The sequence below is a fragment of the Moschus berezovskii genome, chromosome 10 (assembly GCF_049115385.1).
Source record: "Moschus berezovskii isolate FMDL1 chromosome 10, NW_MosBer_1.0, whole genome shotgun sequence".
Taxonomy (NCBI): Eukaryota; Metazoa; Chordata; class Mammalia; order Artiodactyla; family Moschidae; genus Moschus; species Moschus berezovskii.
Window position 1 is genome coordinate 82,187,607 of NC_142469.1, and position 27,911 is coordinate 82,215,517.

At 40.8% G+C, this 27,911-nt stretch overlaps 1 protein-coding gene across 1 annotated transcript; it reads right to left on the reverse strand.

The window, feature by feature from the left end:
* Positions 1–5,637: 5,637 nt before the first annotated feature.
* Positions 5,638–27,911, reverse strand: IL22RA2 (interleukin 22 receptor subunit alpha 2). Its single transcript, XM_055433722.2, has 5 exons — positions 27,851–27,911; positions 23,276–23,411; positions 20,605–20,783; positions 9,144–9,310; positions 5,638–8,000 (listed from the first exon to the last, which is right to left on the reverse strand). The coding sequence occupies exons 1-5, from the start codon at positions 27,909–27,911 to the stop codon at positions 7,851–7,853; spliced, it is 693 nt and encodes a 230-aa protein (XP_055289697.2). The 3' UTR covers positions 5,638–7,850.

Below are 27,911 nucleotides of genomic sequence, written 5' to 3' on the forward strand. Positions count from 1 at the left end.
TTAAAGCCTCACATTGCTTTCAACCAGAATTAGTATTAGTTTCTGTTTAATTTAAATCGACTAGCATTACTGGGGACCCTGCAGGCAAAATTGGGAAGCAGGATCTATGACTCACTCCTCACCCTACCCCTCCCCTCAAAACATACCTTTGAGGGAATCTGCCTCCCTACTCACTGTTTTTCCTCTGTTATCATTTTTTTCTTCCTACTTCCTGCCAGGACGAGGTGGGGTTATGGAGGTGGCATACGCTTTATTACCTACTAGGCTAGGCTCAGCATTCTACTGCCTATCTACCTAACCCCACTCATGTATTAGGTGATGAAGGTTTAGAATACTTTTGTTTTCAAAGGGACTTCCATCATTGATTTCAAACATTCAAAGAAATGAGCATCTTCGTGATGAAATTTTGTTTCCTGAGATGCATGGATCATGTAGTTTAAAGAAAAGAAGCTCTTTAACTTCAAATAATGCTATTTGAGAAGAAACCCACTGGTAGGCTTTAGAAGAACTTTAGTCCTGATTTTGCCACTCATAGCTTTGTGATGTTGGTCATGTCACTTAGCTTCTCTGAGTCTCTGTTTCCAGAATGTTATGGTGGGGGTAATAAGACCATCAACTCATGTGACAAGAATATCTTTTAAGAAGTAAGACATTATGCAAATATAAGTGACTATGATTAGATCCATGGACATGTAGAGTATTAGAGCTATACATAATTTATTTAACTGTGTCTTTGACAATTCCTTCTCACCCGCTCCTTCAGCTTTAGCCATTTCTTCTGGGGCTGTGTGCTGTCCTTGATGGCCTGTGATCTTCCCACCATGCGCTACTCCAACCTAACACTACCTTCACTGCTGGCACCCTGAGTTTTCATGTAGTGAACATTTTAACTCCTCTGATCTTAAGAATCACTTGGGGTGCTCTCCTGGTGATTCTAAGTCAGAGGGTTTGCAGAGGAGTCTGCTGATCTGTATATTTAACCAAAGTCCCAGGTGATTTTTATGATCACTTAAGTCTGAGATACATGAATTCAATAAATATGAAAGTAGAAAGATGTCCTCAAGATCATTTAAGCCAGTGGTACTCAAAGAATATCTTTCCAACCAGGAGCATCAGTATCGTCTGGGACTTGTTAGAAGTGTCAATTATGGACCCTCTGTTGAGTAGAAACCCTGGTGGGGAACCCACTGACTTGCATTGTAATCCAGAGATTCTCAGATAGGCTAAAGTTCCAGACCACCGGCTTAGACCAGCCCTTTCCTGTTGTCCTCAATTTTACAGACGAGAAATGTTGATTCTCTCTTCTCTCATGTTGGGACCTTGAGTGTTGATGGAAGGACAGGACTACAATCCCTAGATGATTATGAACAGGGTGGGATGACAGAAGGTAGGGAGCCACTGAGGATGGGGCATCAGTGAGTGTGGTCCTTAATTCTCTCTCTCTACCTCCAGGGTGAGGGGTCTTGCCTGTGCAGATAAGGAATCATGTTTACCAAAGAGAATGCTGAAAGACACAAGCTTCTGGAGAGCCATGTCCCTGTGGTAGGTAAACCAGAGCCTGGTGTTACCAGTGACTCCCCACCTAAGAAATCCCCTGAGAACCCAGAAACCAAGGAGCCCCAGTTCCCTCCAGAGAAAGACGTGTTTCACTCTTGGAGAAGTTTCAGCTCTGCTTTCGGTGGTTAGTCTCTGCTCATTCTCAGCGCGGTTGATGAACGAATTCTAATTAGTGCTGCCTAAGAGTCATCTGAAATTGTGACCTATGTGTGGACACTAATGCGGTTAGATCACACATCTTCTTACATCACAGTGGTGAGGAAGACTGAGAGTTCAGCAGCTAGTTCACACATTCTCAGTAAGTTCAAAACCAGTGTTCCTGAACTTTAGTCATTGACTACAATTTTCACAGTGTTTTCAACATTCAAGTACAATATGCTTTATTATGTAACACTTTTTATTTGCTGAACTTCAGAAACTCTTTAAAAATAGTTTTGCATTTATAAAAAATTTATGAAGATAGTACAGAGGTTTCCCATATACCTATACCTAATTTCCCTTATCATTATCCGATGTTGGTAATATATACTTGTCATGCTGCTGCTGCTGCTATACTTGTCATAATGAATGACTTAATCATGATACCTTATTATTAACTAAAGCCCATGCTTTATTCAGAAATCCTTTATTTTAACTTAATGTCCTTCTTTTCTGTTTCTTGATCCCATTTAGGATATCACATTAAATTTAGTTGTCATATTATATTTGGGTTCTAACCCAGACCTGTTGAACAGTGAACTGATGCAAAATGATGATACTCTGTGTCATGTTATTGCTATGAATGTTAAAGCTCTTTGTCTCTGACCCAGGAGTCTGTCTGCATTGAAAAATATTGACAGGCTAATTGGTTAGCTTCTAATTGGAGTTAACTATCAAACCTCTTACAGTTTTTGAAAACTTTGTATTATACAATTGAGATATTCAAAAGAATATGGAATATATTAAATTTATAGATATCGAGAATAATTCACATAAATTGTAAAAGCCTTCTTAAAAGTGATTATTTAAAGGTTGCCAGATTTATAAACAGTAATAAGGTTTATAAGTTAAACTGAGAAACAAAGAATAATAAGGGATATGAATTTGTCATTCTCATAAATCAAGTATTAATTGAAAACAATCCCAATATCCTCTCAATAATTTTTTTCTGGCAAAAAAGCCATTGCTAAGGATGTCATAAAACTCATGTTTTATATCATAAAACTCATGTGTGTGCTTAGTCATTCAGTCATGTCCGACTCTGAGGCCCCGTGGACTGTAGTCTGCCAGGCTTCCCTGTCTGTGAAATTTTCCAGGCAAGAATACTGGGGTGGGTTGCCATTTTCTACTCTAGGGAATCTTCTGGACCCAGGGATAGAACCAGTGTCTTCTGCATCTCCTGAATTGACAGGCAAAATCTTTACCACTAATGCCACCTGGGAAGCTCCATAGAACTCACACAAATAATCCCAAGCTTGAACTTGGGTTGCTGTCCTATGAGAACCCATCCTAGGAAAGAATTTATGCCATGAACTCTTACTTCAATCCTATTTTGAGAACACTCTCTAAAATTCCTCCTCATCAAAGTGGGCATGCCCTTTTCACTTTCCCAATGTCTCTCCCTCCATCTTTTTAAAGAAAATCTGGGATGGGACTTCTGGGCTTGACCACTATCCAAGGAGAATAAACAATGCCTAGGAAATGACACTCTGTTGGAAGAAGAAACAGTTACTCTAGGAGAGCTCTCTGCTCAGAGCTGCCCACAAACTGTTCTATGCTTATCTCCATCATTGCAACTTTGTCAAGAGTGGCTTGCTCTCTCACACTAACTTATGGAGAAGGATAGGCAGCAGCTTGTACAAAATGATAAGAAAAGCTCCCTCTCCTGTCCTCCTCACCACTTCTCCCATGATCTCAGTGGTTCTACTCTTGTTTCATTAAATTATCTGACAAATATGAATTGAACATCTGCCCTGCATTGGTTCTGTTCTAGAGAATGAAGACACAGCTGTGGGAATAAAACCAAACCAAACAAAATGACAGCCCTAGTGGAGGAGGAAAAGACAAACAATCAACAAGATAAATAAGTAAACTATAGTGCATCAAGTGGTTTAAGTGCTGTGGGGGAAAGTGAGTAGAGAGAATTGTAATGGGTAGTTTGTAACTTTAGATTGAATGGTGAGGGAAACCTGAGTGGTAAGGCAACCTTCCAGTAAATACTTGCTAGAGGGCATGAGCCTATGGATTTCTAGCACAGCTCTCCAGGAAGCAGCTGGTATAGAGGCCCTGGGGCAAGAGCGTTTTCATTCGCGGGCCAAGCAGGGAGTCAGTGTACTGGAGCAGAGTGAGAATAGGCGAAATCAGGAAATGAAGTCTGAGAGACTATGAGCTAAGGAATTAGATCATCTAGGGTCTTGGGGGCCACGAGAAGAACTTTTTTTTTTTTATTTCCCTTTATGAGATGGGGAGACACTGCAGGATTAGGAGCAGAAGAGTGACATGGTCTGATTTACGTTCAGGAGATCACCCAACTACCCTGCTGAGACCAGATGATAGTGAGGCCAAAGCAAAGATTAAGACTAGCCAGGTGGCTCTAGAAATCATCCAGATGAGAAAGTATGTTGGCCTGGAATAAGGTAGTTGTGAGAAATATTGTATTTTGGAGTTTAGATTCAAGAGAATTTACTGACAGATTGAATATGGGATGTGACTGAAACGGGGGAAACAAAGATGGCCCCAGAGTTTTTGGCCTGAGAACCTGTAAGTGTGGAATTGCCATTTGATTGTAGGGCAAGATCAGCGATGAGCTTCCCTAGTGGCTCAGATGATAAAGAATCTGCCTCCGATGCAGGAGACTGGGATTCAATCCTGGGTTGGAAATATCCCCTGGGGAAGGAAATGGCAACCCACTCCAATATTCTTGCCTGGAGAATTCCATGGACAGAGGGCTACAGTGCATGGGTTTGCAGAGTCGGACATGACTGAGCAACTAACACTTTCACTTTTCTTTTTCAGAATCAATGAATGCCTCAAGTCCTGCTCAATTCTGTTTGCTCCGTTCTGGCTGGAACTTAGTGTGGGTCTAACAAGTCTAATTAGGATTTTTTCTGACAGGCTTCACAAGTTTATCCTTCAAAAACCCAAATAATAGATATTTCAAAATGCAAAGCTAAAAAATTAAAAGATTTATTGGAAGGGATATATGTGTGTATATATATATATAGTTGACTCATTTTGCTATAAGTAGAAACTAACACAACTTGGTAGAGTAACTATACTCCAATAAAAAATAATTAAAAAAATAGATTTATTGAGCCCTGGAGTCTACAGGCTCTATAGTGGGATTGTTGGCGATTTCTCGTGCCCAGGGGCACCTCCCAGGACTGCTGCTGCTGGTGCCGCTGTCCCCAAGGTGAGTCACTGCTGACCCATGTCTCCACAGGACACCCTCCAACATAACAGGGACTGATTAAGTATGCTGAGCCCACTGATTGCTCCTCCCAGTCAACAGCCGGCAGAGCAGTGTCAGGATTCTTCTGGAAGCTTAAGTGCTCAATGTAAAGAAGACATGAGTGTGGAAGAGGATAAGGAAGTGCTGACTCTGTTGTATGACGCATGTCTGAACTGTTACTTTGATCCCCAGACTGGGAAATGCTATGAGTTGGTATAATGCCTCCTTCCAGGGCAAAGAATGGCCACTCCAGGTGGAGGAGGAGAGCAGTTCTGACTCTGCTAAGTTGGCATCACAATGAGTGTCTTGGGCAGGCCCATGGAATTAAAAGGAGGGTGGCTCAGTGGTAAAGAATCCACCTGCCAGTGCAGAAGACACAAGAGGTGTGGGTTCAATCCTTGGGTCAGGAAGATCCCCTTGGAGCAGGAAATGGCAACTCACTCCAGTTTTCTTGCCTGGAAAATTCCATGAACAGAGGAGCATGGAGGGCTACAGTCCAGGGGGTCACAGAGTCAGACACAATTGAGCAACTGAACACTGAGCAAAAGAAATGAAGTTAGTTTGTATATAATGTTCAATGTTAAGACTGCCTACATTCTTTTTGTGTATGGATGTGGTTTTTTATAACTGTGAAGGAATTAATACAGAGACAAGATTATAAAAAAGTTTATTGATTGAAATAGTGTGACAATATATTTCTAATACAATGAAGAATATGACATATATTTTGTTACAAGGTATTTTATAGTTGCTTAAGAATGCCCAAGTCATTTGCCTAAGCATGAAATAAAATAAAGTATAGCCAACACGAAACAAAGCTTGATTCTACCTAATAACTTTCATGAGGCAAACATAACTTTTTTAAGCCAGACGTTAGAACTATTGAACTTCAAAAACTTAAATGCTGTTGGCCATGTATAATCCTTACTCCCAACCCATCCCATTGCTGTTAATTGCGATTGCAAAAGGACAGTAAGCCCCCCAAAAAATCATAATTCAAAAACACAGATTAACTTTAGTTTTGAGATGTATGCTCAAATTCACTTTTTATAACTTTACAGAAAAGCAATAAGGCTAATTTTCTAGCTCTTTCTCTCTTACTATCTTCCTCCTTGCATTTCGGAATACTTTTTAATGTTTATTATTGTCTAGGTGGCTCGGTGGTAAAGACACTGCCTGCCAATGTAGGAGACTCAGGAGACACAGGTTTGATCCCTGGATCAGGAAGATCCCCTGGAGTAGGAAATGGCAACCCAATCCAGTATTCTTGCCTGGAAAATTCCATGGAGAGAGGAGCCTGGTGGGCTACAATCCAGTGGAGTTGCAAAGAGTTGGACACAGCTGAGCAACTGAGTATGCATGCATATATGTAACTGTGTAAAACCAGAAACTCTATACTTTTGTCACATTTTGAATAATGCTTATGAGAAATTGTATAAAGGTTCTCCAATTCATCTTGTTTCACAAGAAAGACAACCTTAAACACACATGCAAGGCTGAGCCCAAAGTGAGGAAGGCCACTTGAGTTCAAGGTCATAGACCTTTACTCATTGGGGACATGGAGCTGTTAGAAGGTTGTTGGGGAGCTTTAATGGCCCTACAATCTCTATCAGCACCAGCTTCTTTTCCCAATAAACCCACCACCCATGCTGTGCTTTCAGCTGCAGGCCAACTGCTCTACCTGGTCCCCAACCATCCCCCATACCCCCAATCAAACTGTCTTTCAAAAGATCTTTGTATGCAGAGATAATGAAGATCCCACTGACAGGAGACCCTTCATTGGAAGGACTGGGTAATGAGTGTAGTATAAATTAGAGTTAGGCATTATTGTTTAAACTTGTTGCTGAAAATTATTACACCTGATTTTGAGAATAAGGATATAGTCTTCTCAGGCAGTACTAAAAATCAAAACAAAAACAGAAAAAAAAAATTAATGTGCTGCTGCTGCTGCTTCTGCTAAGTCTCTTCAGTCGTATCCGACTCCTAGCAACCCCATGGACTACAGCCTACCAGGCCCCTCCGTCCATGAGATTTTCCAGGCAAGAGTACTGGAGTGGGGTGCCATTGCCTTCTCTGAATATTAATGTGAGTATGTGCTAAATAAGGGAAGTTGTATTGAGTAGGCATTCTTTGGTGTTTAGATGTTATTGTTGATAAACTAGATATTAATCCAGAAATTGTGAGAAGTTTTTTAAAAATACCATTCTTATTTACATAGGGTAGAACTTAAAATATTGGTTCATTAAGTAGGAATATTATATAATGGAAAATGAATGTCTTTGAAGTATATTCATATAAAATAGAAACATATGGGAAAATACTTCTTCACATAAAAATTCCACTTATGTGAAAGTTGAATTACCTATGTCATGTTAACTGTCAATAGAGACTGAAAAAGGATTATATCTGGATCACTTGTTTGTAAAACTATTTTAAAAAATTTATTCACCAACATTTTTTTAAAAATGCCTACACCTCTTTGGTTTTTTAGTTTTTATTTAGCAGACTTGGAAGAATGGAGATTATGTTAGAGGAGACAGAAATAAAGTTCTGTATTTCAGAGAGTCCTTTGTTTTCTGACTCTTTAAATTCTGATGATTTTGGGGGTGGGGTGGGGAGAAGTGCTGCTTAAGTTTAATTTACGAATAAAATATAAAAGAAGAAAGAACTATTAAATAAAGAAGTCCCTGAAGTATAATGGCGAACACTGTGTTAAGAAAATATAAAACCTAACATTATAACACTGTAAATCACCTATACGTCAATTAATAAAAAAGAAAGTATAAGAATGGCCTTCAATAAGATTCTTCAAAACAAGTCGTGTCATTCTCAGAGAGCTTTGAATTGCACTGTGCAGAGTACTTCAAGGACTTTCCACGCATCTCTCTCGGCTTCTCTGACTTTTTCTGTCTAACATGGGCTGGTATATCTCAGCCACTACACAGGAACCAGTGTGAGGTGAGAGAACTTTGATTTCAACAACTCTGTGAGCGCCTTCATACACCTTTTGCTCCTGCACACAAAGGGGAAAAATGAGATGATAAACAGTTTTCAGTAAGTCATTGGCGTGCTCTGTTTTTGATAAAAGTGAGTTGTTCATGACCACAGTAGTAGTGGGCTGCAGAGCTACCTCCCAGACACATCCTCCATCTCCCGAGTCCTAGTTCACAGACGGAGAAAGGGACAGGTCACGTGGCTGTGAAGGAACCACATGACTCCTTCCTGAGTGATGTCCATTGGTTGCCCCAGGGGTCAGAGTCTCTATTTTAAGAATTTGAACTGTGCAGTGAGGAGAATGGAGTAGACTTGGAGACAACTGTAGACATGTGACTTCTCCAGTTCTCCTTCCCAGTCATTATAAAGCCTGGCAGCACTTTATTTCTTGCTTCCAGCTGTATTAAGATTGATCTTTGCTGCTGCTGCTGCTAAGTCCCTTCAGTCGTGTCCGACTCTGTGCAACCCCATAGACGGTAGCCCACCAGGCTCCCCCGTCCCTGGGATTCTCCAGGCAAGATCACTGGAGTGGGTTGCCATTTCCTTCTCCAATGCATGAAAGTGAAGTCGCTCAGTCGTGTCTGAATCTTAGCGACCCCATGGACTGCAGCCTACCAGGCTCCTCTGTTTACTTCCTAGTAAAAATCCTCCTCTCCCCTCCACTTTCCTATCTGAACCAGTTTAAATCAGTTTCTGTTGTTTTTATAGCCAAAGGAACCCTGTCTTAGATGGATATCAAAAAGGGGAACATTCAGTTAACCACGAGACCAAAATAAAGGTGCCAATGGGAGATCATAATGTCATAGCAAAATTGGCACAAATGCTGTTATCCAAAAGCCACTTTAAAAGATGTATAAAGATTCCATGAAAATGAATATTTGTGACCATCAAATGGAATGGAGTATTGTTAATATCAATCTTTAGATATACAAGGAAGATCAAATGGAAACCAACTGAAAGATTAAAAAGGTGCAAGAATGCACACAGTTCTGATGGTGATGGTAACCATCATTGCTTATCAATGAGGGCGAAAGGGAGAAGGAACTAAAAAAAGATAAGGAAAAATGAGAGGGGATAGAGTAGCAAAAGACAGGACCTGTTTCATGGCTAGAATGTTACTTAAACAAAAGAAAAAATACCCAATTTATCTATCTGAACTTACCTTTTCCAGTGAATTGTTAATTATGAAGACTCGATATACTAGCTCATAGTATTCCATTGGCACATTTTCCCCTTTTTGGTCTCTGTACGGTAAGTTGGGAGCATGGAGATTTACCAACAAAGATCCATTAACCTGGGTTATATTCATGACTGGAGGATCTAATTTTGCTGAAAGAATAGGAAATTTTGACAAATCACTCAAAATGTAATATTTCACATGAACACATAATAACAAATCATTTTTAAGTTTAGGGATTAGGCAAAAGTTATCATGGAGGGATACTGGTGACACTCAAAATATAAATATCTGAGAAGTTTCTTTGAAGATGATTTTTTATTTGCAAAGACTGATGTATTCTGAATCAGCTTTAAGAGGACATTTATCAATCAATTCCACAGCCTGCAGTGATTGTTTCAGAAAATGAACTATAAAAAGTTATTTGGGTGAATATTCTTAGCATAAGGGAAATATTTTGTAGGTCCTTAAAGAGGTAAAATTTCAAAGCAGCATTAAAATCATTTGAAGACTTGTTTGTATAAGATTATTTCAGTGGAACTATGTTATATACTATAGAGTAGCTGGAGAAGGATTGAAAGAGAATTTTTGTTTCTTGAATTTTGATGTCAATAACCAGATGATCATTAACTAGGAAAGAAAATCAAATAAACTGTCACTTTAATTTCCCCTAGATTAACTATTTGGTTTTGCTTTTGCTCCATCCCTTTATTCCTTCTAGAGTTACTTCTCCACTGAGCTCCAGGAGCATACTGGGCACCTACCGACCTGGGGAATTCCTCATTCAGTATCCTATCATTTTGCCCTTTGATACTGTTCATGGGGTTCTCAAGGCAAGTATACGGAAGTGGTTTGCCATTCCCTTCTCCAGTGGACCACATTCAGCTGTGGTCCATGTGATCAGATCAACTAGTTTCCTGTGATTATGATTTCAGTGTGTCTGCCCTCTGATGTCCCCTCCCAATACCTACTGTCTTAGGGAAAACCACTAGACCATTCAGATATGACCTAAATCAAATCCCTTATGATTATACAGTGGAAGTGAGGAATAGATTTAAGGGACTAGATCTGATAGATTGAGTGCCTGATGAACTCTGGACGGAGGTTCGTGACATTGTAAAGGAGACAGGGACCAAGACCATCCCCATGGAAAAGAAATGCAAAAAAGCAAAATGGCTGTCTGAGGAGGCCTTACAAATAGCTGTGAAAAGAAGAGAAGCGAAAAGCAAAGGAGAAAAGGAAAGATATAAGCATCTGAATGCAGAGTTCCAAAGAATAGCAAGGAGAGATAAGAAAGCCTTCCTCAGCGATCAATGCAAAGAAATAGAGGAAAACAACAGAATAGGAGAAACAAGAGATCTCTTCAAGAAAATTAGAGATTCCAAGGGAACATTTCATGAAAAGATGGGCTCGATAAAGGACAGAAATGGTATGGACCTAACAGAAGCAGAAGATATTATGAAGAGGTGGCAAGAATACACAGAAGAACTGTACAAAAAAGATCTTCACGACCAAGATAGTTACGATAACGTGATCACTGACCTAGAGCCAGACATCTTGGAATGTGAAGTGAAGTGGGCCTTAGAAAGCATCACTACGAACAAAGCTAGTGGTGGTGATGGAATTCCAGTTGGGCTATTTCAAATCTTGAAAGATGATGCTGTGAAAGTGCTGCACTCAATATGCCAGCAAATTTGGAAAACTCAGCAGTGGCCACAGGACTGGAAAAGGTCACTCTTCATTCCAATCCCAAAGAAAGAGAATGCCAAAGAATGCTCAAACTACCGCACAATTGCACTCATCTCAAACGCTAGTAAAGTCATGCTCAAAATTCTCCAAGCCAGGCTTCAGCAATATGTGAACTGTGAATTCCCAGATGTTCAAGCAGGTTTTAGAAAAGGCAGAGGCACCAGAGATCAAATTGCCAACATCCGCTGGATCATGGAGAAAGCAAGAGAGTTCCAGAAAAACATCTATTTCTGCTTCATTGACTATGCCAAAGCCTTTGACTGTGTGGATCACAATCAACTGTGGAAAATTCTGAAAGAGATGGGAATCCCAGACCACCTGACCTGCCTCTTGAGAAACCTGTATGCAGGTCAGGAAGCAACAGTCAGAACTGTACATGGAACAACAGACTGGTTCCAAATAGGAAAAGGAGTGCGTCAAGGCTGTATATTGTAACCTTGCATATTTAACTTATACACAGAGTACATCATGAGGAACACTGGGCTGGAAGAAGCACAAGCTGGAATCAAGATTTCTGGGAGAAATATCAATAATCTCAGATATGCAGATGACACTACCCTTATGGCAGAAAGTGAAGAGGAACTCAAAAGCCTCTTGATGAAAGTAAAAGAGGAGAGTGAAAAGGTTGGCTTGAAGCTTAACATTCAGAAAACAAAGATCATGGCATCTTGTCCCATTACTTCATGGGAAATAGATGGGGAAACAGTGGAAACAGTGTCAGACTTTATTTTTTTGAGCTCCAAAATCACTGCAGATGCTGATTGTAGCCAGGAAATTAAAAGACGCTTACTCCTTAGAAGGAAAGTTATGATCAACCTTGATAGCATATTAAAAAGCAGAGACATTACTTTGCCAACCAAGGTCCGTCTAGTCAAGGCTATGGTTTTTTCCGTGGTCATGTATGGATGTGAGAGTTGGACTGTGAAGAAAGCTGATCGCCGAAGAATTGATGCTTTTGAACTGTGGTGCTGGAGAAGACTCTTGAGAGTCCCTTGTACCGCAAGGAGATCCAACCAGTCCATTCTAGGGGAGATCGATCCTGGGTGTTCATTGTAAGGACTGATGCTAAAGCTGAAACTACAATACTTTGGCCACCTCATGCGACGAGTTGACTCACTGGAAAAGACTCTGATGCTGGGAAGGATTGGGGGCGGGAGGAGAAGGGGACGACTGAGAATGAGATGGCTGGATGGCATCACCGACTCTGTGGACATGAGTTTGAATGAACTCCGGGAGTTGGTGATGGACAGGGAGGCCTGGTGTGCTGTGATTCATGGGGTCGCGGAGAGTCGGACACGACTGAGCGACTGAACTGAACTGAACTATTTGGGGGCAGAGTTTAAGATCAGTTTAATTTAATTTAGCAAGTTAAATTCATTTAGTAATTCTAAATGAATTAATTCATTAATTGATTTTGTTATTATTTTGTTTGGCATTCATTATGTGTTTTTAGTTTGTAGATGTCTTTTATAATTCTTGAAAATAAGCCATGATCAATAGATTTGTAGATAAATCAATATAGAGATTGGTATACATATACTTTTATTCTAGAATTTCAGTTCAATATCTGTCACTATTTCTTATTTGATTTTTCCATGTCTTAATTTTTTATTTTTCCATCTTTTTTTCTCAGTATTTTGAATGGGTTCTTCAGAGCTGTCTTCTAGTCCATTGATTTAAGAGTTGGAGACCAGTTAGCAAGGCAATGGCAAGCCACTCCAGTACTCTTGCCTAGAAAATCCCATGGATGGAGGAGCCTGGTGGGCTGCTGTCCATGGGGTCGCTAAGGGTAGGATACGACTGAGCGACTTCACTTTCACTTTTCAGTTTCACACATTGGAGAAGGAGGTGGCAACCCACTCCGGTGTTCTTGCCTGGAGAATCCCAGGGACGGGGGAGCCTGGTGGGCTTCCATCTATGGGGTCACACAGAGTCGGACACGACTGAAGTGACTTAGCAGCAGTAGCAGTAGCAGTAGCAACTGAACAACAGCATGTCTAAACTGATCTTTGCGTGTGTGCATGCTAAGTCACTTCAGTCCTGTCCAACTCTTTGTGACCCAATAGACTGTAGCCCACCAGGCTCCTCTCTCCATGGGATTCTCCAGGCAGGAATACTGGAGTAGGATGCCATTTCCTTCTCCATAACTCGTCTTTCACTCCTCCTAAAATCAAAATTTTAATTTCATTGATTATGTATTTTTATTTCTATGAGTTCTATTTGAGTACTTTCCAGTCTATTTGGTCTTAGTAATATTTTGTCCTTTGATTATGTTTTTATTCTCCTCTATTATTTTTTTAAACTTATTTATTATCTGCTTTCAATAATACAAATCCTTAAAGTGTTGGTCCAGTCAAGTGCTTGTTTCTTACAAACTTGCTCGCGTTGATCTGCTTCCTTGTGTTTTTATTGTGAACACATGTTGAAAGTTGGAATTCGTTTTTGTTTTGGTTTGAAGTTTTAAACTTTAAATAAACTTTAAAAAAAAATCAACCTATAAGATAGATGCAGACAAATAAATCATGACAATATGACTAAACAAATCTTTACAGATAAACACCCCTGTACAGCTACCACCCAGACAAGAACAAGGACATTACTAGGACCCCAGAAAACTCCATATTTTCTCCAATTAACCCCAGAGAATAACCACAATTGTCCTAGCTTTTATTGCCATGTACGGTGATGCCATCCAGCCATCTCATTCTTGGTCATCCCCTTCTCCTCCCGCCCCCAACCTTTCCCAGCATCAGAGACTTTTCCAGGGAGTCAACTCGTCGCATGAGGTGGCCAAAGTATTGGAGTTTCAGCTTTAGCATCAGTCCTTCCAATGAACACCCAGGATCGATCTCCCTTAGAATGGACTGGTTGGATCTCCTTGCGGTACAAGGGACTCTCAAGAGTCTTCTCCAACACCACAGTTCAAAAGCATCAATTCTTCGGCGATCAGCTTTCTTCACAGTCCAACTCTCACATCCATACATGACCACGGGCGTGCTATGATTCATGGGGTCGCGGAGAGTCGGACACAACTGAGCGACTGAACTGAACTGAACATTTGTTTTTGGAATCATGAAATATACACTTTTTTTGTCTGTCCGGCTTGTTTCACTCTTTCACTTTTATTTGTATATAATTATGGGCTGAATTATGCCCCACCTCAGACTCATAGGTTGAAGTCCTAACCCTAGACCTCAGGGAATGACTGAATTTGGAGACAGGATCTTAAAAAAAACACAGTTAAGATAAAATGAAGTCATATGGGTGATCCCTAATCCAGTATTACTGGAATCCTTATATGATTGAATACAGAGGGATGACCATGCAAGGACACAGTGAGTGAGGTGGTCAAGGAGAATGGCTTCAGAAGAAACCAAACCTGTGGCTACCTTGATCTTTGATGTCTAGCCTCCAGGACTGTAGGAAAATAAACTTTTGTTGTTTGAGCCACCTAGCCTGTGGTACTTGGCTATGGTGGCCCTGGGAGTCCAATGCATACATATCCATCCATGATGCATGTATCAAGAATTTGGTTTTTTGATTGCTGTGTGGTATTTAACTGTATGAATAACACAGTTCATCCATTGTGTTATTCACAGACTCAGTTTGTTTTTAGTTTTTGGATATTCTGAGTAAAGTTTAATGAACATTCTTTTGTATGTAGTTTGGGAAACAAGCATTTTGTTGGGGCTATAACTAAGGGTGAAATTTCTGGGTGATAGAGTTTATATATGTTTAACTTTTATAAATACTTACATTTTCCACACAGTAAAGACACCATTTTTATTCCCATTAGCAGTATATGAAAGATTCTGTTTTTCACTTGACATTATTATATTTTAAAAAGTTTAATTTTGGTCATTCTAGTAAGTGTGTAGTACCAGTTAATTGTGTTTTTAAGTTGCATTTCCCTGCTGACTAGTGGATTTCATGTTTATTGGCCATTTGAATGTTCCCTTTTGTGAAAAGATTGTTCAAGTCTTTTGCCTCTTATTATTGATGTGTAAGAGTTCTTTGTACATTCTGGACATAGTCCGTTTTCGAAAACATGCATTGTGAATATTTTCTCTCTGTGGTTTGCATTTTCATCATTTTAATGTTATATTTTGATAATCAGAAGTTCATGATTTTAGTGTAGTCCAATTCATCAGCCATTTCCTTCTTCATTAGTACTTTTGGGCGTCTGCCTATCTCCAAATCATAAAAATTTTCTTCCATGTTATTTTACAGTGGTTGTTTAGTTTCTGAAGTTGTGTCCAACTCTTGCAACCCCATGGACTATAGCCCACCAGGCTCCTCTGTCCATGGGATTTCCCTGAGCCATCAGGGATTCCCATGTTATTTTATAGAAGTCAGCAAAAGTTCTCTGTAAAGGGCCAGATAATAGATATTTAAGATTTGTGGGCCATATATGGGGCTTCCCAGCTGCCTCAGGAGGTAAAGAACCTGCCTGCCAATGCAGGAGACATAAGAGATGTGGGTTCAACCTCTGGATTGGGAAGATCCCCTAGAGAAGGACTTGGCAGTTCAGTTCAGTTCAGTTCAGTCGCTCAGTTGTGTCCGACTCTTTGCGACCTCATGAATCACAGCACGCCTGGCCTCCCTGTACATCACCAACTCCCGGAGTTCACTCAAACTCATGTCCATCGAGTCAGTGATGCCATCCAGCCATCTCACTCTCTGTTGTCCCCGTCTCCTCCCACCCCCAATCCCTCCCAGCATCAGAGTCTTTTCCAGTGAGTCAACTCGTCGCATGAGGTGGCCAAAGTATTGCAGTTTCAGCTTTAGCATCAGTCCTTCCAATGAACACCCAGGATTGATCTCCTTTAGAATGGACTGGTTGGATCTCCTTGAAGTCCAAGGGACTCTCAAGAGTCTTCTCCAGCACCACAGTTCAAAAGCATCAATTCTTCGGCGATCAGCTTTCTTCACAGTCCAACTCTCACATCCATACATGACCACGGGAAAAACCATAGCCTTGACTAGATAGACCTTGGTTGGCAAAGTAATGTCTCTGCTTTTTAATATACTATCTAGGTTGGTCATAACTTTCCTTCTAAGGAGTAAGCGTCTTTTAATTTCCTGGCTACAATCAGCATCTGCAGTGGTTTTGGAGCCCCCCAAAAATAAAGTCTGACACTGTTTCCACTGTTTCCCCATCTATTTCCCATGAAGTGATGGGACCAGATGCCATGATCTTTGTTTTCTGAATGTTGAGCTTCAAGCCAACCTTTTCACTCTCCTCTTTCACTTTCATCAAGAGTCCTTGCCTGGAGAAGCCAGTGGACAGAGGAGTCTGGCGGGCTACAGTCCATAATGTCAGACATGACTGAAGTGACTGTGCACGCACACGCATACATGAGCCATATATGTCTCTGTTGTAACTGCCTGACTTTACCATTGTAGAGTGAAAGCAGTCACAAACAAAGTGTAAATGAATGGGGGTGACTTTGCTCCAATAAAATGTGATTTTATGGAAACAGAAGCAGGTCAAGTTTGGCCCACAGTCTGTAGTTGCCAAGTTTTACTGCTTTCATTTCGCCATACTTGATTTTGAAAATGAGGGACGTATGGGACCAAGATTTCTAATTTTTCCAATTGATCCAGTCTCCTTCATTAAAGACAGTGGTTACTCTACTGAACGGCACCGTGGACATGGATCACATGACCTCATCTGCGTAGTGCTGCTTCTGAACTTGGGTGTGAGCATTTGCTTCTGCAAGGTATCCCATGGCACCATCAGCCTGGTACACCCTCAAAGTGGTGTTTTCTGGAACATGAAGGTTGTATGTATTTAAATCTCAAAGCTTTCTGAATTTAGGAAACATTTGATTCCTAACAGTCAAGACTGAAACGTACACCTTTCTTTGTTTCTCCAAAGGGCTTTTTCCTAGTCTGCACTTTTATTGAGAGTGTAGCCCTATGTGGGGGCAAGATTTTCTGGGAGTATACTCCCCACATTGTGCTGGCTATGACATTGTCTTCTGTTCCAGGAATGGCTGTTTCCCCTCCGAGGGTCTAGTTACTGCTGCTGCTGCTGCTGCTAAGTCGCTTCAGTCATGTCTGACCTAGTTACTAAATTGGGCAAATGTCCTCAGGGCAGTGGGACTTCGCTTTGTTTCTTCTCTGGTTTCTAGCTGCTTTGCTTTGGCACCTGGGGATTTCCTTCCTTTTCTTTCATGTTCCTCTACAGAGTTAAGAGAATGTGGTATATTATATTTAGAATTTCTAAGCCTCTTAGAAAAGGGAGATTTATTTTAATTTGGAACCAAAAAAATGTTAATTCACTTTTCAACTATGTTGGAAACTTTGCCCAGTTGATTGAAGAAGGAATTCTTGTTTGTTTACTTTTCAATCATGCAAAGTGGTTGATATTTAATTCTGTTTATGGTTTTTCATGCTCCAAATTCTGGTGACCATAGACCTCCTGCCTATCACTTGAAAGATGAGAAGCATGAGTCAGTTTTGTAGGCCAGTATGATATGTATAGGGCTTCCTGGTAGCTCAGCTGGTAAAGAATCCGCCTGCAATGCAGGAGACCCCGGTTCAATTCCTAGGTTGGGAAGATCCCCTGGAGAAGGGATAGACTACCCACTCCAGTATTCACGGGCTTCCCTGGTAGCTCAGACAGTAAAGAATCTGCCTGCAATGTGGGCGATCTGGGCTTGATCCCTAGTTTGGGAAGATCCTCTGGAGGAGGGCATGGCAACTCACTCCACTATTCTTGCCTAGAGAATCCCCATGGCAAAGGAGCCTGGTGGGCTACAGTACATGTGATCACAAAGAGTCGGACATGACTGAGCAACTAAGCACAGCACAGCACGAAATGCATAACTGATTTTCTCCTAGTAATATTTGTTCTTTCTGGCCCAAGTTATGATTGTTGAAGAATTTTCTTTGAATCATGTGCATTCAGACCTCGTCCTTTGAATGTATCGACTCATTATTTTAGATTCTGGTTGTTTGATGAGTTATTTGATCCTACATACAGATGAAGCACATAATTTCAAGCACTGGCCTAGGAACACCAGTAAACCTGACTTACAGACTTCATAAGGGCTCCTGATCTGTGATCTATGATGGAGGACTTTGTGACTCAGAGACCATTATCAGCCTTTTCACTGGATTGCGATTGTGTTACAATGGCCAATTTAAGATTACTTGACCTCGTAGCACTGTTTTATTCATTGACTTCTCTCTTCTTGAGATACTCACAAATAAAGCAGTCCCCTGATTTCCTCCTGCGTCTTTGGCTGTTTCTTTTCAGTCTCCTTTTAAGATTTATCCTTCCTTTCTTTAGGATGGACTGGTTGGATCTCCTTGCAGTCCAAGGGATTCTCAAGAGTCTTCTCCAACACCACAGTTCAAAAGCATCAATTCTTTGGCACTCAGCTTTCTTTATAGTGCAACTCTCACATCCATACATGACTACTGGAAAAACCATAGCCTTGACTAGAAGGACCTTTGTTGGCAAAGTAATGTCTCTACTTTTTAATATACTGTCTAGGTTGGTCATAACTTGGTAATCCTTGGGGACTCAGAATACTACTGTGTGAACACAAAATGGATCAAAGATTTAAGTGTAAGAGCTAAACTATGAAACTCTTAGAAGAAAACTTAGGATAAGTCTTCATAGCCTTAGATTTGGCAAAGGATTCTGAGATATAATGCCAAAGGCATGAGCAACAAGAGAAAAAATAAGTGGACTAGACTTCATCAGAGTTAAACACTTGGGGCTTCAATTGATGCCATCTAGAAAGCTCAAAGAGAAAACACATAACGGGAAAGCATACTTGAAAATCACATATCTGATAAGATATTGTTGTCCATAATACATAAAAAAACTTCAAACTCAGTGATTAAAAACAAAGCATTCAATTTCAAAATGGGCAAGGGTCTGAATAGACAGTTCTTCAAGGGAGATATGCCAAAGGCCAATAAACACATGAAAAGATGCTCAGTATCACTAATCATCAGGGAAATGCAAATCAAAATCACATGAGAGACCACTTCATATCCACTAAGCCTGCTATAATCAAAGAATCAGATAGTGGTGCTGAGGATGTGGAGAAATAGGAACCCTCATACTCTGCTGATGGGAATTGAAAATGGTGCATCTGCTTTGGAAAACAATGCAGCATTTTCTCAAATGATTAAACAGAGTAATAATGTGACCAAGTGATCCCACTTCTAGGTATATACCCAAGAGAATTGAAACATGTCAACCCAAAAACTTGTATATGAGTGTTTGCATGAACTCTATTCATAATAGTGTAAAGGTGGAAATAACTCAAACAAATATGCATCAACTGAGGAAAGTATAAACAAAATGCAGTGTATTCAGGTAATGCAATGTTTTTCAGCAGCAAGAAAGAATGAAGTAGTGATATATATTACAACATTAATGAATCTTGAAAACATTAAATGCTAAATGAAAAAAGCCAGTCACAAAAGATCATATATTGTGTGATTCTATTCATATGAAATATGACCAATAAATGGTGCTATTTCTTCCATGGACAGAATTCACTGGTCTAGGATACAGGAAGTGAAAGATGGAGGGCAATTCTCACTTTTGAACACAGTCAAGGATTCATCAAACGATTTGTTTCCCATACACTTGATCCTTTCATTCTTCTGGGTTATAACAGCAATGGTTTCAAAGAATTGGAAGTTAAGGCTGCCTCCTGACGCTTGGGTGATTTTTACGCATTTTAACTAACAAGGAGGAAAAGAGGTCCTTGTGTTATCTAGGGTGACTGGTTCCAATTATCAAAGTGAAATAGAATTGTTATATATACATTGGGGTCAAATATGCTAGCTATCCTCAGAGGTGCCTCTTAGAACTCCTATATTCAGAAATAAAAATTAATGTAGACTATGTTAAACTAACAGAAGAAAGATCCAAAGGACACAAACTCCTGAAAAATGAAAGGCTGAGGTGCTGGCTGAAAAAAAAGCAAATGTTAAGTTAATCATGAGAGGAGAAGATATAAATATTAACTGCATGACTAGTTGCATTGTGAGGACTATAATATCTATACTTTTATTCTTGTTTTGTTATGCATATCTTTGTACATACACTTTAGATACATTTTTCTCATACATTTTGTCTACTATTTTATATGAAGTCCGTTAGTTTTTTAAATAATTTTCATCATAAGTTACAATACATTATTCTGAGATTATGACTAAATTAGAAGGAGAACAAACATTATTGAGAATTGGATACAAGAGAGTATTTTGGATCTCCTGTTTTGGAGAGGTAACTAAAAGCCTCAATTTTCTCAATCGAAAAATTGTCTAATGTGTATTTTCAAGAATGTAACCCTCATGCCTAGAAAGAGCAATATGAATCCTTTCTGCTATATAAAAATACTTTTTTTTTCTAGATGGCAACATCCTGTCAGTAGGATGGAGTGTCAGCTTTGTAATCAGAGGCAGCCCATTTTGATCCCGACTTGGCTTATACAGGCTGTGAGACCTGGGTTACTTCTAAAGATTCTGTCCCTTGATTTTCTGGACAGTAAATGAGATCAGTAAAACCCATCTGCTAGAGCTGTTCTGAGAATGAGATCAAATGAGATGATGGTGTGCACCTCAGCAAAGCCCAGGGCCTGGTAGCTAGCTAGCCAGGCTCTGTGAGGGCTATTGAAGATCAGGGAAATCAAATGCAAAGAAATGTCATGGAACTCACTTTCCCACCATGGAGTGAACCGCTGTGTCATGGTCCAGCCTGAGTGGATCCCAGCCAGAGTTGTCTTCACTCTCCCATAATAAGGTTCCCATATATCTGACGTTTCATTGGTAAGGTCACAGAAGAACTCTTGAATCCCCCAGCAGTTCTCTTTATTTTTCCACTGTCTCTCTCCATACCTAGAGACAGAAAAAGACAAAATCTAAGTTTCTTTATTCCACTGGAGGAGTCTTCAGTTTTTTTTCAGTCTATTCAGTTTTCAGACTGGTTGGCATTTGTCCTCCAATATCATCAGCACCCCTGTGAAAGTTGACAGTTGCTCTTAAGTCTCTTTAAATTATTTTTTCTTTTCATTAATAAAAGTGCTATCTTGTTGAAAGATAAATTCAAGCCTGATAACCTTCTGTATCCCTAGCATTAGGGTTTTTGGATTTTTAGTACTTAGGGAAGTTTTTCTTCTGGTGTCTGAACCAACTTCCATTTTTGACTACGTCCTTTAGGCTCCTGGGGTTTCAGGGCTTTGTGGTTTTCCTCACTTCTCATCAGCCTGCTGTTGAGTAATGCGGCTGGTTCTGAGAAGTTGCTACCACTTTTCATCTCAGGTGATGTTTACCCAACACCTACGGTCAATCTCTTTTTTTGACAACTGATCAGGGGTGGTGGTGAGGAGCTAAGGAGTTTTGCAATTAGAGGCTGGGAGAGAGGGAGGAGAACCCAAGAAGAAAAGATAATGAGTCAAAGAGCCAGATACAGTGATTCAGCCTAACACTCTGGGATGGTGCAAAAGCAAAAGGGAAGATTATCAGTCACAGATCAGAGAAAACACAGTACGGTGATGGTGGGAACAGAGGAGGGATTAGATTGGGGAGAAAAGCCCCCAAAGTATTTGCTGAAGGACTTGAAATATAATTCTATAGTCATATAAGGAGGAACATTGATGGTATTTGTACTCTGCAAACTATATGTTGACAATAGTTTCATTATATAGTTTCAAAGGATACCATATGGGTAGAACCAATAACATATATTGAAAACAATCTAATGTTTTCTAACTTATTTATTGATGAGACATTGTCTTTGCTAGCTAAATTTAGCTGTAATGACTGACTTCTTTTTTTGGTGTAATACCTCATTTTTTGTCCTATTCCAAAGGGGATATATACCCATGAGTATATCTATGAGATATCTACAGTATATCCATGAGAACTGGGTAGACCCAAAGCAAAAAATTTCAAAAATATAAATTTGCATCTTGCTACTGAAAATACCACATAGGTAGGAAGGGATCCAGATATTCTGAATTTTACACAAGTCTGGGAGTTCTATTTAAGAAAAAGAATTAGAACTATGGAATTCTTCCATGGGGCCCTAAAGTCTAATCTTCATTAATTTCATGGTAAAACAACTTCTAATCCACTGTTTATATTGAACCACAAATAGACTCATTTTGGACATGTTTATACTGTCTAAAGGGGAAGAATAAAAATTGATCCCCACTTCCTATATGCAAGGAGCATTTCCAAAATAGATGCACAAGTCTATTTTAGAAGTGGAGAAATTTTTATCATAAAGATTCATAAAGTTTATAATTGCTCCACAAAACATTTTGAAAAAAGCCACCAAGACTGAGAAACTTTTGGAGACAGTCCTTCTGAAGTTAGAGAGATTGATTAATGGAAAAATTTGACCTTGAATCTATCCTATGCTAGAGAGACAGGAATGAATTTATGGCATAAAAACTGCCATTTTGGTCCATAGCTGCATTTGATCTTCTGAATTTCTAATAGAAAACCATAAAAGCTAAACAGTAATATTGCCTGCCTCATGTTCAACTAGCATCTCAATCTATGAAAGAGAAGGAAGAGCCTTGACTCCCACCCTTTACTCCACCGCCCCACCGTGTCCAGAACAAGATGTGTGAAGGGGAAAATCTGCCATCTGCAAATCAGAAACTTCTGTTCCCAGGCCTTGATCCAGGAAAGGAGTAGATTATATCTGAGTTTTTGCATTGATCCGTCAGAATTAACCTGAATATCAAGCAAGAGGAACATGTGGTGGTGTGTTCCAATTTGCGTTCATGCTTACAGGAGGCATTCAGTTTTAAAAGGATTTTTCTAAATAGCAAACTCACTCTAAATTTAAAAAGACTTTTAATTGAAAATATACTTTACACACTCACTTCCATGTGTCCCACAACTTCTTTTTCAACTATCAATAGCATCAGTTTAATTGAGATTGAGTACTTATTATGTGCTAAACATAATAAGTCGTTTCTAGCACTCAGTGGACAAATGTACAGTAAGAGTCTATTGTGAAGCTGAAGGCTGAGCCTGTGAGGCCTCGGTGGGGTCTCCTAGGGCTGAAGTACCTTCCTCCACAGACTTCATGTCATCATGCATTTTGTGTCACCTTCAGGGGAGACACTCTCCTGCCCCCATCTCCCCAGGCTATGGAGGGAGACTGCCCGTGCCAGGAACTTCCCTGAGAGGAGTCTTATCAGGGGTCATGACAGGAATGGGCATAATTTCACACGCACAGTTTGTGCTTTCTTGCTCAATCCCTCTCAATCCTTCTGAAACTGACAAAAGCTCAGATCCTGACATGCCATCGCGTTCTAGGACATGGAATCTCAGCAGCCATCTACTAGCTGGAGGAAACTCAGATCACTTACATTTTATACTGCACAAAATAGATACTGTTGTTCCCAAGACAAGCCCGCCCAGGCTGCCAGTGCAAAATGTTGTGAAAATTTCGGGATTGAAAATGGACTCGTTGAGGTTTCAGAGACTCGTTGGCTGGCTGAGTTTCTAAAATAATAAGAAGAGAGACAAAACTGAACATTGATACAAGCACCATTGTCATTAGCCATAACATTCAGTGTAACAATATCTCCACTGGGATTCTTTGGAAAAGTTGCTATAAGAGCAGGTGGTAGAAGTGGAGCCCAGAAATCAACATTTTGAATCTTTGATGTGATGGATTTTGATGGATGCTAAAGATGCTGGAAAGGATTGGGGGCGGGAGAAGAAGGGGACAACAGAGAATGAGATAGCTGGATGGCATCACCGACTTGATGGACATGAGTTTGAGGGAACTCCGGGAGTTGGTGATGGACAGGGAGACCTGGCATGCTGTGATTCATGGGGTCGCAAAGAGTCGGACACGACTGAGCGACTGAACTGAATTGAAACTGAACTGAAAGTCTCAAAACAGCTGTGATCCAGACTGTAAAAACATATGTGATAATCTCCCACATCACTCCTAACCTGGAGAGGAAGTAACAGAGTGAGAAGATGTGTCTTTTGATCTGCCCTGGTGGTGATGTAATCTAATGAATGCGATGTCCATCTTCCTAGCAGGCCTTGTATTACCACTCCTCGAGGTTTCGCCTGGGATCAGTTCTGCCTCCAGGACCTCACCCTAGCCCTCATTCCTCCTTTCTCTGGTTTCTCTGGTTCTTCCTCCATCTCCAGGTCCTGCCTCATGGTCCTCTGCCTCTCTAGTTGACCTGGCTTTATTCCATGTAGGTTGGTTCTACTCCTGAGTAGATCCTCTTACCTGCCTGCATCCTGGCTCCAAGGGCCGGAGCATAATTGCTCAGGTGACTGGTCCAGGCTATGGAGGGAGACTGCCCATGCTAGTAACTTCCCTGAGAGGAGTCTTATCAGGGGTCATGACAGGAGTGGGCATAATTTCACACTGGCACAGTTTGTGCTTTCTTGCTCAGTTCATGGGATGTGAGAGCTCAGGCTCACCAGCCTTTAGTCTGCTGGAGATAAAAGATCTTTGATAATTTTTTTTTTTTCTGGAGTCTGAAGGAAACCAGAACATATTACCCCCAGAAATGTCTCTTTGACCTAAAAATTATTTTGAGGTGAAGGCAATTCAGAGGCAGCTAATTCAGTAAAAGCTCTCTTGATTCCCCCCTTTTCTGCCTAAATGCTATGCTATGCTGTCCCTCAGTCGTGTCCAACTCTTTGTGACCCCTGACTGTAGCCTGCCAGGCTCCTTTGTCCATGGAATTATCCAGGCGAGACTACTGGGGTGGGTTGGGGATTGAACCCAGGTCTCCTGCATTAGAGGCAGATTCTTTACCCTCTGAGCCACTAGGGAAGCCGGCCTATAAATTCTTCTTTTACTTTTACTGGAGACACTCTTACCAGCCCAAAGAAAACACTAGAAGAATCTGTAAATGAAACTTAATCCGTTAGTTTGCTCCCACAGATTGCCACCTTTGGAAGCCTAGAACTGCTCTCCTTTGTCCTGTCATGTTTCCACAGGTATATCATTCTTTGTTGAAGATGCTACAGAAGCTGGGATTTTAAGACACCATTTTGAGTTCATCTTCATTTAAGTTCCTCACTAGTGATGTGCTATGTATGTGTTAATAAACTGTTTTTCTTTTATTAATCTTTTTGCTAAAGTCCTAGGTGACTTTTTTACTGAATAAATTTGTCATGTAACATTGTGTAAGCAAAAAAAAAAGAAGAGAGTACCAGATGAAAGCCTAAAAGAGGCAGAATTAAAGCTTTGCCTTCCTGACAGGCCCAATGTTTCTGCTGAAGGATAGGAGATAGGCAGAAGCAGGAGTCAGGAAGCATGTCTCCCCCACCTGTCTTTTCCTCATCTTCTATCGCTTGCCCCCTGGCTTCTCCAGAGTGTCCTCCTTTCACCAGCTCTATCATGCCTGGCGTGACCCCATCTGAGGTCTCTGTGTTGGCCCTTTCCTTTTCCTCGAATACTCTTCTCTGGATTTCCACAAGCCTCATTTCTTCACTCCCTTCAAGTCTTTGCTCAAATATCATTCGAAGGGAAGCGAATATTCTGATGCCTATGATCTCTGCTCTGAACTTTCGAAATTTGTTATTCTCAGGGCTTCCCTGGTGGTCCAGTGGTTAAGAATCCCCCAGCCAATGCAAGGGACACAGGTTTGATTCCCGACCTGGGAAGATGCCACATGCTGTGAGGCAACTAAGCCCGTGCACAACTACTGAGCCTGCATACCCTAGAGCCCATGCCCCACAGCAAAAGAAGCCATCACAATGAGAAGCCCACATACTACAACTAGACAGCAGCCCCTGCTCACTGCAATGAGAGAAAGCCTGCAAGCAGCGAGGAAGACCCAGCACAGCCAAAAATAAATAAATATATAAAACTTGTGTTATTCTGTAATGAATGAGGCTGTTTCCTTAGGTATTTATTTTTACCAACCAAATAGTGTCAATGCTGTTATTTGGTTTTCGTTTATTTTTCACCTTTTTGGACTTCCTTTTGTCCAAAGTACAAGAACATATCACTTGGAAAGAGTCAAATGCCATGATTGGTTCCACTCACACAAGTCACTATAAGATCAATCATATTTAGCACATAAAAACTTTGACAGTTTTCAGGAGTTGATAGGAAATGATAGGCACAGTTTCGTAAAGATCCTGCCTACAGTTGATCTGCTATCCTGAAGACAAATGGTCCAGTGACCTTTATCTCGTCTGTCTTCAGGCTTCTCTCATTTTTGTAACACCATTTTCTTTAATGGTGCTCGTTGGTAAGCACCATTAAAGAAAATAACAATCCCTCTCTGCAAAACACCGCAGGTCTTTTACCTGCAAGAACTCATTGAATCTGCCCAGCTCACCTATGAAAAGGATAATATTATGGTCTTTCTCTTACAGACCAAAACCCAAGCCTTGGGGAGGTAAAAAAACCTGCAAAGTGGCAGACAGTGAGGCTGATTTTATACCAATGCTGTCTGGCTCCAGAGCCTGCCTCTTAGTGGCTACAGCAAGCCAAGAGCAAAGCCTGGGGGGATAGGAGTCAATAGAGGAAGCAGAACAGGAAGAAGTCAAAGATATTCCTCCTTTTTGCCCTCTTCCTCCTCTTTCTGGCTGGCATTCATAAAACATATTTTGAACATTAAACATCTATCAGGCACTGTGCTCAAAGCTTCATCTCTTTTTTTCATTCTTACAACCACCCGATAAGGTAGGTACTTTTGTTAGTATGCTTTACAGATGGGAAAACTGAGGTCTAAAGAAGTCGTGTGATTTGCCTAGTGTCGGTAAGATGCAGCACCAAGGTCATTTTGGTGGCACTTGAATTCTTGTCATAGTCTTTTCATAGAATCCTTGGTATGACCAAAGACCAAAGGCATAGTCTACCCAAATCCACACATTTCTGGGAAATGGAGGCTTGAGCTGTGTTTAAATTATCAGTCACTGGGCAACTGTAGAATGCTGGGAAAGTTACTTCAGACACTTATACTGAAAGGCACACATCTGTTAACTGGGGGCCCTCCTGGTTTTGCTCAGAGGTACACTGGCAACCCACTCCAGTGTTCTTGCCTGGAGAATCCCAGGGATGGGGGAGCCTGGTCGGCTTCCGTCTATGGGGTCACAAAGAGTCGGACACGACTGAAGTGACTTAGCAGCAGCAGTAGCAGCAAGCTGGGGTGACAAGATGCTCTCTGTTCTTGAAGAATTCTCCATGAATGCCAACAGCAAATTCTCACATGTTGTTTATGATCTATTCTATGCTAGGCACTGTGCTAAACACTTGGCATATATTATTAACTCATTTAATCCTTACAGTGACCTATAATCCCCATTCTACAGATGGAGTAATTGAGGCAGAGGCGGTTTAAGCCAATCAGTCCAGTTTTTCTAGATAATAAAGAGACAGAGTTGAAATCAAGATTCAGGCAATCTGGTTTAGGAGCTCTGCTTGTCCCTTGAAGTTGAAAGAAATGCTAAGGAGACAGAGAAGGGTGTGCATTTGTCCTGTACGGAGTTTTTTGAACCCACTAGAGTGCCTCCTCTTTAGTAGCTACTCATGAAGTCTGCATGTATTTACTCAGGCTATCGAGGGAAACTGTGGGCTTCCCAGGTGGTGCTAGTGGCAAAGAACCTGCCTGCCAACGCAGGAGACACAAGAGACATGGGTTTGCTCCCTGGGTCAGGAAGATCCCCTGGAGGAGGGCATGGCAACCCACTCCAATATTCTTGGCTGGAGAATCCCCATGGACAGAGGAGCCTGGGGGGCTGTGGTCCATAGGGTCACCAAGATTCAGACACGACTGAAGCGACTTAGCACACTGAGAAACTGACCCCACGTCTGTTCTGACCGATTTGTGACAAGAGAGAGCGGAAATTTTTACAGAGCCCAGAAAAGTGCCACTGCCATGTCTAACAGTCCCCTGGAGCAGACTCTGATGACAGCACTGTGAGAAACTGGGAAGAAAGGAAGCACTTACCTACCACTCCAGGCAGGAGGACACCGAGGAGGAAGCCTAGAAAGCAACATTTCGGCATCAT

Excerpts from the sequence above, each read along its gene's own strand:
- IL22RA2 (XM_055433722.2), bottom strand. The coding sequence starts at position 27,911 with ATGATGCCGAAATGTTGCTTTCTAGGCTTCCTCCTCGGTGTCCTCCTG. Across the intron at positions 20,784-23,275 it reads TATTTTGTGCAGTATAAAAT|GTATGGAGAGAGACAGTGGA; the intron begins GTAAGTGATCTG and ends TTCTGTCTCTAG. Across the intron at positions 9,311-20,604 it reads GTTCACTCCATGGTGGGAAA|CAAAATTAGATCCTCCAGTC; the intron begins GTGAGTTCCATG and ends CTATTCTTTCAG.